General features: G+C 37.5%; 2 protein-coding genes across 2 annotated transcripts; both read left to right on the top strand.

The window, feature by feature from the left end:
- Window positions 2-2,156, top strand: LOC104720230 (peptidyl-prolyl cis-trans isomerase FKBP17-1, chloroplastic-like; the record flags this gene model as incomplete). The annotated part of the gene is made up of 4 exons (XM_010438172.1): window positions 2-241; window positions 330-452; window positions 742-858; window positions 1,846-2,156. Coding segments are annotated over 4 exons (612 nt in total), but the record flags the coding sequence as incomplete, so codon positions are not given.
- LOC104718334 (chitotriosidase-1) lies at window positions 9,681-11,415 on the top strand. The gene is made up of 3 exons (XM_010436060.2): window positions 9,681-10,413; window positions 10,732-11,121; window positions 11,217-11,415. Exons 1-3 carry the CDS (start codon window positions 9,720-9,722, stop codon window positions 11,270-11,272), a joined length of 1,140 nt encoding a protein of 379 aa, XP_010434362.1. The 5' UTR covers window positions 9,681-9,719; the 3' UTR covers window positions 11,273-11,415.

Raw genomic sequence — 12,069 nt, forward strand, 5'->3', positions numbered from 1 at the left:
ATCTCCACCATCTATCAGAATCTTCGCATCTCGTTCTTCCCCATCATCACCGTCATCCACTGTGGCATCATCTAGAAGATCAATATCTCTGTCAATTATCGCCGTCACGTCTTCCGTCGTCTCCTCTGTTTGCTTCTCTTCTCCGGCACTAGCTGAATTCTCAGAAATCCCTGATTCTGGTGGAGTTAAGAGTCTCGACCTCCGAATCGGCGACGGTGAAGTCCCCATTGAAGGAAATCAGGTTCTGTGTTTTTTGTAAACTGTAGATTTCAGAATATGAACGAACCCTTTAACTCAATTTAGCAAAGTTTTGATTTTTTTTTTTATAGATTGAAATACATTACTATGGGAGGTTGGCTGCGAAGCAAGGATGGAGATTTGATTCAACATATGATCATAAAGACAGTAATGGTGAAGCTGTTCCTTTCACATTCATCCTTGGTTCTAGCGAAGTACGATTCTTTTATCTCTATTTGCAATCCCAATCATGTGTTTAAGTTTTTGTGAATTGGGTCTTGAAAAAAGTATCTCAATTTGATTCAAAGGTGTGACCTTTGAAACATTTCCTCATTGGCTATTTGTGTGTTGTTCTTAGTTCTTACAAACCAAGTGGTTTGAGGTTTTTGAAGCTGATAATATATCTTTTCTCCTGTTTTCTGTTATGGTGTTTTGATCTCTGTTACATTCATTGAACAAAGCTGGTTTAAGTCTGATGACTGAAAGAAGCATTGTGATGTGCAGGTAATTAGGGGGATTGAAACAGCTGTAAGGTCTATGAAAGTAGGCGGGATTCGTCGCGTGGTTATACCTCCATCTCAAGGATACCAAAATACATCACAAGAACCTCTTCCACCAAACGTATGTGCACACACTCTGACCTCTCTCTCCTTAAACTTTTCATATAATGTGTCAATGTGAAAGTCAAATGTTATTTTAGAGTCCCACATAGATTAGCTATGGGCCTGGCATGGCTAGTGAGAGTGCCTTAGTGCTCCACGCGCTCAAGATAGTTTTGGTAGGTTTGGTTTAACTGTTTTAAAGGCCTAGTATTGGTTAGGTTCTTATCAAAGTAGTATCAGAACCATTTGATACGATGGGCTAGAGAGGAGCAAGTGATATAATCCCAGCGTGGCAGTATTTTTGTGACAAGAACAGAAGTAGAAACTCAAATATTAAGAAACAAACACTCAAGTTGGAAAGGATTTGGTTCTTGAGAGTTTCGTCCCAAGATACCAATTTCATAAATCCAATTTCACAAACCTTCACTCTCCTAACAGACCACACTAACATCATTCTTGCAGCCACTTGTTGTCCCCCTATTCATCTATAGATAACACATTTGACTTAAAAGAATCATCCACTTGTTGCCACATAGTATGTGCATAGTGATTGGGGTCAAAATAGATGGAAGAAGGTACCATCAAGTGATAAAGGGATTGGGATTATGCATGAGAGAGTTTGGCATGCTATAGAATTCAATTCACCATAGGATTCTGTACTTGGTTATTTGGTTAGTTTCTTTTTTGATTCCCTATTTTGTATTATTCAGGGTGAAATAAAGCTGTTTACAATTTCATATCTTGATAAATCTCATAAACTAGTTGCATAGACTTTAATTTCCATTAAGGTCTGCCATCATGTTAATTGCAGTGGGTCAGTGGGACGGTAAACTAGTTTCATAGACTGTTTAATTCGTTTAATGGGAAATTTTCAGAGAACAATCATATATATAACCAATGCTTGAAGTTAGGTTTCAGGAGATCACAATATTTGTGTGCAGAGACAAATATTTTCAAGATTGGTTTTCAATATGTTTGATTCATTCTTGTTGAGTGTGTTTTCCAGTTCTTTGACAGACAGAGACTCTTCACGACTATCTTTAACCCAACACGTCTTGCCAATGGAGAAGGTTCAACTCTTGGAACTCTTGTTTTCGACATCGAACTCGTCAGCACCAGACGACGCCTTAATCGATGATGAGTCATATTCTCTCAATTAGTACTATCTGGTTTCTTCTTAGTCAAGAAAGCATATAATATTCGGTATATTGTAATCATTTTAGAAATTTTATAGGTTACGTGAGTAGAACATTCAGTTTGATATAAATGACGTACTTGTGTGTTGACAGAAATGCAAATCTTGTCCCAACTTAGACTTTTCGCTTTCGTAAAACATTGTTCATAGATTTCTCATTTCCCAAACTTGAACTACGTAGGAATTTATATATACTTAATTCAATTTATAGGCAACGAATAAAAAATGTGTAGATCTAAATAATAACAAGTAACTAAGATATGTGCTAAATGTAAAAGCACATAACAATCCAAGAAAGACATTTTACATCCTTTCGTTTTTCATCTATTTTTTAATATTCATTTTATAAGGATGTATTGTAGTTAATTTTCTCAACATATATTTTTCGTAATCCGAATAATACGAAACAAGACATACATATTACATATATATAAAACATGCCATTTAAAAGAACGATTACGAATATAAAATCATGCGGCATAACGCATCTACTCACCTAGTAGCAACTAAATCAGTATGATTAAAAATATATCAAACTGATAGAAGAGAAAGTTTGTTACGATAAGATTAGAAAATATCTTCCTCTGTTTTTATTCAATGTACCTCGACAATTGTACATCAAAATGTATTTTATACTAGATGATCCGGTTTATATCATACCAGATCATTTATAAATCAATTATTGGTTTAGATAACCAGTTATTCTATTATTCCCCCTCAAGATGACAAGTATATAGACTTAAGTGCCATCTTGCCAATGAGAAACCGGAACTGAGCTGGTTAAAGAGGTTTAGTAAACACATCTGCCAATTGTTGATCTGTAGTGATGTGGAAAGTCTTGATCAAACCACTCTCAATTCTATCACGAACAATGTGACAATCCACCTCAATGTGCTTTGTTCTCTCGTGAAACACAGAATTATTCGCAATGTGTATCGCTGCTGTAGAGTCACAGTAGAAAGCAACATGTTTTGATTGACGTACCTGAAACTCTGCTAATAAGGTCACCAACCAAGAAATTTCTCTGACAGCATACTGCATAGCACGATACTCGGACTCAACAGATGAGTGAGAAGCCACCTGCTGTTTCTTAGATTTCCAGGATATTAAGGAGGAGCCGAGAAACACACAGTAGCCAGAAGTAGACATCCTAGTGTCCTTGCATGATCCCCAATCAGCATCAGTGAATCCCTGAAGAACAAAGTCTGAATCTGCAGAGTAGAAAAGACCTTCTCCAACAGTACCTTTAATGTAATGCAATACAGTATAGGCCGCCTTCATGTGAGAATCCTTTGGTGCCGATGTAAACTGACATAGTTTGTTGACAGCATAAGTGATGTCTGGTCGAGTGATAGTCAAATACATCAATTTTCCCACCAAACGTCGATAAGAAGCAGGATCAGTCAAGGCAGGTTCATCTCCATCCTGTACCAACTTAACAGTAGGATCCATAGGGATAGAAGACGGCTTACATGCCAACAAACCCGTTTCTTCCAAGATGTCCAAAGCATACTTACGCTGACATATAGCAATTCCAGAGGCTGATCTCGCAATTTCAAGTCCAAGGAAATATTGCAATGGACCAAGATCTTGAAGCTTAAAAGCTCTCTACAAGTCTTCTTTTAAAGTTTTCACTGCTGCATCATCATTACTAGCAATGACTATGTCGTCTACATAAACCAGTACAGTAACATACCTTCCATTAACGTTTCTTGTGAATAATGTATGGTCAGCATGAGACTTTTTGAATCCCAAAGACTTTAATGTGGAACTGAATTTTAAGAACCACTGTCTTGAGGCCTGTTTAAGTCCATAAAGAGACTTCTTCAATCTGCAAACTGCATTGGGAGGAAACGTCTCACCCTCCTTTGGTGTATATCCTGGAGGCAATGTCATGTAAATTTCCTCATCAAGATCTCCATTAAGAAACGCATTGGAGATATCCAGTTGATGTAAACTCCATTTCTTTGTAGCAGCAACAACCAATAATGTCTTCACTGTTGTCATCTTTGCCACAGGAGAAAACGTATCAACAAAATCAATCCCTTCTTGTTGCGTGTAACCTTTAGCCACTAGTTGAGCTTTATAACGCTCTAGGATTCCATCAGCATTAAGTTTTACTTTATAAACCCATTTGCATCCAATAGAATGCTTATCAGTGGGCAGAGAAACAACATCCCATGTGGCTGTACCCTCTAAAGCTTGTAATTCTGCATTCATAGCTTTAAGCCAATCATCCGACTTCTTTGCTTGAGAAAAAGAGCTTGGTTCAGCATATTTGGTAACAGAACAAATGTAGGCTATGTAAGGCTCGGAAAGCTTATCGTAGCTCATATATTCTGATAAGGGATATGCCACTCCTGAAGCATTCAAGTTGCAGTAGTAATCTTGCAGGTAGGAAGGAGCTTTAGTCAAACGTTTAGTTGGACTTTTAATGATATTTGGAGCCGAATCTACAGGAGCAGAGTCTGAAGCAGTGTTGGTATCTGTGGGAGATTCACCACTCATAACCACAGATTCCACACGTGTAGGATTCACTGTAGGAGATTCATCACTCAAAACTACAGGTTCTACACTACGACACGCTGTAGGAGATTCATCACTCATAACTACAGGGTCAATACTATCAGAAATGCTAGTTGTAGACTCATCTATGCTTCCAAAAATATCAGTAAGAGAAGCAGTAGTACCTTTAGCAAATGGGAAAATAGCCTCATGGAAAACCACATTCCTTGATATGTGAATGGAATTTGATTCTAAATCCAGAAGTTTATAACCCTTGTAACCTGCAGGATAGCCAAGGAACACACAGGCTTTTGCTCTCGGTTGAAATTTGGTTCTTCCTTTTGTTGATGTAGAACTGTAACAAAGGCATCCAAAAACACGCAAACCACTGTAATCAGGCTTCTTTGAATTCAAAACTTCATAAGGAGACTGTTCTTTGAGAAGAGGCGTAGGTAGTCTGTTGATAAGAAATACCGCCGTGAGAATGCAATCCCCCCAATACTCATCAGGAATCTGAGCCTGAAACATAAGTGACCTTGCGACATTCAATATATGTTGGTGTTTCCGTTCTACTACCGAGTTCTATTCTGGAGTCTCTGGACAAGAGTGGTAAGAGAGAATCCCTTTCTTCTTGAATAGCTCTACAAATTTTAATTCTGGTGCATTGTCAGATCTTACACCTTTGACAACAACACCATATTGAACCTCAATCATCTTCAGAAAGTCAGGAAAAACCTGCAACACATCTGATTTGCTCCTCAACAAATAAACCCAAGTGACTCTGGTGTGATCATCAACAATGGTCAGAAAATGTTTGTATCCTTCAACTATTGGTGTTGCAAATGGTCCCCATATATCAATATGCAGAAGTTCAAATGCAGATGCACAAACATTATTGTTGGAAGGAAATGTAAGACGTTTTTATTTGGCCATTGGACAAATAGAACAGTGAAAATCTCGTTTATTCTTTTGTGTAAAGCCAAGTACATCTGTTACCAAATCAGTACGATGTTCAGATGGATGACCTAGTCTATTGTGCCACAAACCAGAATCAATAACAACATTAGCATAATATTCCTTTTGTTGAGAAGACTGTTGTGAAATGGTTCGAACGTCCAAGACATAGAGATTTGAAATCTGTTCACCCTCTCCAATCATCAACCCCTTGATAGGATCCTGTATGATACAAGAAGTCTCATCAAATGTCACTCTGCAACCCAGATCTCTTGTTAGTTGACTTATACTGAGAAGATTTAGTCTGAAATCTGGAATATATAGGACATTATTCAATAACAGAAACTCATTCAGCTTTACTGTTCCTACACCTGTGATCTTAACTCCAAAACCAGTCGGCAAGGTTACTGAATTATTTAGAGTTTCTGAGAGGCTTGAGAATAGAGTCTTATCATGACAAACATGGTGTGTAGCACCACTGTCAATGATCCATGACTCAGAGGATAAAATATTACCAGTAGCTCTTAACATCCCAACAAATTTCAATGTGGAGTTAGAAAAAGCCATACCAGGTAATGCGGTGATGGTTGCACCTGAGGACGAAGAATTTTGATTTTGAGTAGTCGAACACTGAGAGTTGAAGTAGTCAACCCCTGAATCTGATCTTTAGTGAGAGTCTTAACCATGCCTGTAAGTAGATCATTAGAAGTGGAATCTGTCAAGGCAAGTTGAGCAATAACCGGTTTACTAGGAACCATTTGTCGATCAGAAGAAGTGGATTTATCCGATTGATTCTTATTCTTGTGCTTGAAACTTAGTGGATAACCATGTATCCTGTAGCACTTGTCAACTGTATGTCCTGTATAACCACAGTGGGAGCAAATCACCTTCTGTCCTTGAGCTTTGTAAGTAGCATTAACAGAAGACTGCACTACATCTGAAAAAGTCACATTAAAGGCAACTGCATTCTGAACTGGAGAGATTGTCCGCTGACTGTGATCTTGATCAACCAAATTGTAAATCTCTGATAAAGTTGGAACATGTTTCTTCATGATTATTTGACTCCTGACAACTGAGTAAGACTCATTCAAGCCTGCCAAGAATTTAATCACTCTAGCATGATCCTCTTTTTGCTCTGTCGCCTTACAACAATCACACTTTCTGCAAGTTTTTATACAATTAGCTCCATCCAACTCATTCCATAGAGTTTTCAAGGTTGTATAGTATGTAGAGAGATCCATGGATCCTTGTTGGAGAGACCAAATCTGTTGAGATAATTGATAGGATCTTGGTAGGTTTGTGATATGATACCGTGTCATCAAGTCTTTCCAAATCTCCGAAGCATCATCAAAACGAAGGATACTCTTATAGATCTGCTTCGCTACAGAGTGGAGGAGCCAAGATTTCACTAAACTGTTACATCGCGACCAAATCCTAAACATCGGATCAGTTTCAGAAGGTCTAACCAAAGATCCATCAATAAATGCAAGTTTGTTCTTCGCATCTAGAGCAGTTCTCATTGCTATATTCCAATCATCATAGTTTGTACCATCTAAAACATCAGAGATGATAGAAATACCAGGATTGTCGCTATTTGTGAGATAGAACGGAGAATGAATACTATCCGGAGACTCGATCAAAGATACGAAGCCTCGAGGGATCAACGGAGGTGCTTGAGCTAAAGAAGCTGCTTAAACAGCTTGCGATAACGTTTCTGGAGCTTGCGGTAACCTTTCAGGAGAGGAATCATCGCGATTAACCGATCGACGAGCTGATGTAGTTGCTCTGACCGTGCGACGACCCAATTTTCGAGTGGTAACCATCGTAGAGTTTTGATTTAGATTAGAAATTGAAGAGAAAGAGCTCAGATGAGCAGAGACATTGAAGTTTTGAGCTTAGATTCGCCGGAAACAATGGAAGAATCGGTTGAATTTTGAGATTCAACGCTCTGATACCATGATAGAAGAGAAAGTTTGTTACGATGAGATTAGAAAATATCTTCCTCTGTTTTTATTCAATGTACCTCGACAATTGTACATCAAAATGTATTTTATACTAGATGATCCGGTTTATATCATACCAGATCATTTACAAATCAATTATTGGTTTAGATAACCAGTTACTCTATTACAAACATATGCAATTTTTTTATAAATAATACCAAGGCTGAAAATCTCCATACTAATAAGTTTGTGCTAACTTGCATTGTTTGACAGGCATATAATGTGAGATATTTTTCATTGATCTTACAAGTATGTGTGAGTTCTGGTTTATGAATGTGAGATATTTTTCCTCTCTTGCTTCCATTTTTCTAATCGAGACGGAAATTGAGTTACAACAGTTGGTTTCAATCTAAACAACTGCAAAATAAGATTTCTTTAACTGATTTTAAATAGATTCAAGTTGTTTTATTTACCCCCAAACGAGAAGGAATTTTTACAAAATTTGTACGTTTAACTAATCCCTTAAATACCGTGTATGAGAAAGGTAGCTACAGAAGGTGATGGTAACCTAGTATAGACATGACTCCTATACATCATGGTGATGGTAATCCCTTAAATAGACACGAATCCTTTACAACGATTGGATAAAACCTAGTATCGTATGCAGAAGGTGATGGTAACCTAGTATAGACATGACTCCTATACATCATGGTGATGGTAATCCCTTAAATAGACACGAATCCTTTACAACGATTGGATAAAACCTAGTATCGTATGCAGAAGGTGATGGTAACCTAGTATAGACATGACTCCTATACATCATGGTGATGGTAATCCCTTAAATAGACACGAATCCTTTACAACGATTGGATAAAACCTAGTATCGTATGCAGAAGGTGATGGTAACCACCATGATTTAAATTTTAAAGTCCCAAATAGATTAGCTTTGGGCCTGGCTAGTGAGCGCCTTAGTACAATAGTACTCCACGCGCTCAAGATAGTTTTGGTAGGTTTGGTTTAAGGCCTAGTATTGGTTAGGTTCTTATCAAAGTAGTATCAGAACCATTTAATACGGTGGGCTAGTGAGGAGCAACTGATATAATGATGCCAACGACTAAACGAGGCGGTATTACTGTGATAAGAGCATAAGATTAAGAAACAAACACTCATTGGAAAGGATCTGGGTTTTGATAGTGCCGTCCTCAAAATGCCACTCATAAATCACTTGTTGTCTCCCATTCATCTATAGATAACATATTTGACTCAAAAGAATGATCCACTTGTTGCCAAGTAAGTATGTGCATAATGATTGGGATCAAAATAGATAGGAGAAGGTATTAAGTGATATAGGGATTGGTTTACACATGCGAGAGTTTGGCATGCTATAGAATTCTATTCGCCTTAGGACTCTATACTTGGTTATTTGGTAACTTTCCTCTTTGATTCTCTGTTTTGTACTATTCAGAGTGAAATAAAGTAGTTTAGAATTTCTGATCTTGAAAATTCTCATAAACTAGTTTCATAGACTTTAATTTCTATAAGGTCCGAGATCACGTTAATTGCAGTGGGCCAGTGGCCAGTGGGACTGGAACTAGTATTAATTTGTTTAGTGGGAAAGTTTCAGAGAACCAATCATATAACCGATGCTAGAAAGATGGGTTTTGTTAATCTTTGGCAGACAAAATAAATAGATGTCAAGAGACCACAATATTGTATGCTCAAAAAGATTGGTTTCAGTATGTTTGATTCTTTCCTGTTATGTGTGTTTTGCAGTTCTTTGACAGACAGAGACTCTTCAGTCTTCACGACCATCTTCAACCCAACACGTCTCGCCAATTGCGAAGGTTCAACTCTTAAAACTCTTGTATTCGACATCGAACTCGTCAGCACCAGACGACGCCTCAATCGATGAGTCATACTCTCAATAGTACTCATTGGTTTTCTTGTTAGTGAAGAAATCATACAATATCCGGTATACATTGAATTAAAACAAAATCTTTCGTAAGCATTTTGGATATTCTATAGGATACGTGAGTAGAATATTCAACTTTGGTATACATGAAGTTTGATTAGGTGTCTCTTGGTCCTTGCTTTCGCAATCATACTACACTTGTGTGTTGACAAAAAATGCAAATCTTGCCCCAATTTAGACTTTTCGCTTTCGTAAAATATTGTTCATACATCTCTCATTTTTCAAAGTTGAATTACGTAAGAAGTTAAATAAAACTTTTTCAATAAATAGACAACGAAACCCACATCTCTGTCTTTCACAGCAACTCGAAAATGTCTTCCAAAAAACTCATCTCGCTCATTGTCTCCATAACCTTCTTCTTATCTCTCTCGTCCTCCTCGGCACAAACTGTCGTGAAAGCTACGTATTGGTTCCCGGCGAGTGAGTTCCCGGTCACCGACATTGACTCATCTCTCTTCACTCACCTCTTTTGCGCTTTTGCTGATCTCAACTCTCAAACCAATCAAGTCACTGTTTCCTCCGCGAACCAACCTAAGTTCTCCAGTTTTACACAAACTGTCCAACGCAGAAACCCTTCCGTGAAGACCCTTTTGTCTATCGGCGGTGGAATCGCAGATAAAGCCGCGTATGCTTCCATGGCAAGTAACCCCACTTCTCGAAAATCGTTCATTGATTCTTCGATAAGACTCGCCAGGTCGTACGGATTCCACGGTCTTGATCTAGACTGGGAGTATCCGAGCAGTGCGACGGAGATGAGCAACTTCGGGACGCTACTTCGAGAATGGCGATCTGCGGTTGAAGCAGAAGCTAGGAGCAGCGGTAGACAGCGTTTGCTATTGGCAGCTGCGGTTTTTTACTCCAACAATTACTATTCTGTTCTGTACCCGGTTCAAGCCGTTGCTAGCAGCTTGGATTGGGTTAATCTTATGGCCTATGATTTTTACGGACCGGGATGGTCTAAAGTAACCGGTCCACCAGCTGCTCTCTATGATCCCTCAAACGCAGGTACAGTAATATCTGAACTAAACCAATTAAAACCGATACATAGTGTCATAAGCCCAACTTTTTGTTTTCTCTGAAATCTTAAAGAAGGAATATATCAAAAATATTAAGTTTAAAACTTTAAGATCTTTTCTGTGAGGTTTTGTTTGGTTTAATTGCACTAAATTTGATTTTGATACACTATACATATTACCCAATTTAATTAGCATTTAGAATCATCGGTTCAATCTCGGTATGAAAATGTTGGTTCGGTTTATATCTTTCAACCGGGATATATTATCCCACTATGTTGAGTTATTAAAGCCGATTTGTGTTATTTAGGTCCAAGCGGTGACGCGGGAGCAAGGTCATGGATTCAAGCTGGACTTCCGGCTAAGAAAGCAGTTTTGGGATTCCCATACTACGGCTATGCGTGGCGTCTCACAAACGCCAACAGTCATAGCTATTACGCGCCTACCACTGGAGCGGCAATATCACCGGATGGTTCGATAGGTTATGGTCAGATAAGGAAGTTTATAGTGGATAACGGAGCAACGACAGTTTATAACTCAACGGTGGTTGGAGATTATTGTTACTCTGGCACGACTTGGATTGGTTACGATGATAATCAGAGTATTGTGACGAAAGTTAGATACGCTAAGCAGAGAGGTCTCCTTGGTTATTTCTCGTGGCACGTTGGTGCTGACGATAATTCTGGTCTATCTCGTGCAGGTTTAATATTTGATCCCAAATTCTAAGTAACCGCTCTTTTTTTTATGTGCATAGAAAATATTATGTATTTACGAATTATTTTTGGGATTTTGCAGCGTCACGGGCATGGGATGCTACAGCGGCAAGCGTCAGAACTATAGAGAAGATTTAAGCTTTCCAATGTTCCGACAACTGCAAGTGAAGAAGTGTTCTCTTTTGTAACTTATACGAAAAATAAACGCCATTTGCTTATATATTGTCAATGAAAAAGGGAACAATAATATTGATATAATAAAAGCAATAACCATAAGTTAAGAATGCTTCTTTTCTAGAATAACAAATCATTTTAATTAGTAAGAATCAAACAATTTAAATCAAATCTAGAACTCAACTCAAATTATTTCTATTAGTAAGAATCATTTTAATTGCAATCGTTTTCTAGTAAGGATAAAAAAAAATTAACTCAAATTTCAGATCACTTCATGGTATTGTTTTTTACATCTTTCCATCGAATACAGTTGCTATTATATTATAAAAATTGTTACATCTACGTGTACGTTAACCAATTCGATAACTAGTTCAGTGGTTTTAGAGACGATATTACTTCTTCTTTTTTTTGGTTCAAAAGAGACGATATTACTTATTGATATAAATCTTGGGGACTAGATATCAAGCAAAGCCATTGAAGATCGAAACTTTAAGATAATCAATCATATATGTTCCAATCACAAGCATGTTGCTGGTATTTGGTACATGCAAATCTCAGGAATTAGTACCAATACGTTCAAGATGAGGCATTTATAGGTTTCTTGCTAGACAAGCTATATATTAGTGACACCAATTACTATTACATATTTCATCTAATATTTGTTGTTATCTTTTAAGATTGTCTTTTTTTTTTTTTTTTTTTTTTTTTTTTTTTTTTTTTTTTTTTTTTTTTTTTTTTTTTTTTTTTTTTTTTTTTTTTTT

The sequence above is a fragment of the Camelina sativa genome, chromosome 10 (genome assembly GCF_000633955.1).
Source record: "Camelina sativa cultivar DH55 chromosome 10, Cs, whole genome shotgun sequence".
In the NCBI taxonomy this organism is placed as follows: domain Eukaryota; kingdom Viridiplantae; phylum Streptophyta; class Magnoliopsida; order Brassicales; family Brassicaceae; genus Camelina; species Camelina sativa.

Coding starts and splice junctions, on each gene's coding strand:
- LOC104718334 (XM_010436060.2), top strand. CDS start 9,720: ATGTCTTCCAAAAAACTCATCTCGCTCATTGTCTCCATAACCTTCTTC. Junction 10,414..10,731: donor CTATGATCCCTCAAACGCAG/GTACAGTAATAT, acceptor TGTGTTATTTAG/GTCCAAGCGGTGACGCGGGA. Junction 11,122..11,216: donor TTCTGGTCTATCTCGTGCAG/GTTTAATATTTG, acceptor GGGATTTTGCAG/CGTCACGGGCATGGGATGCT.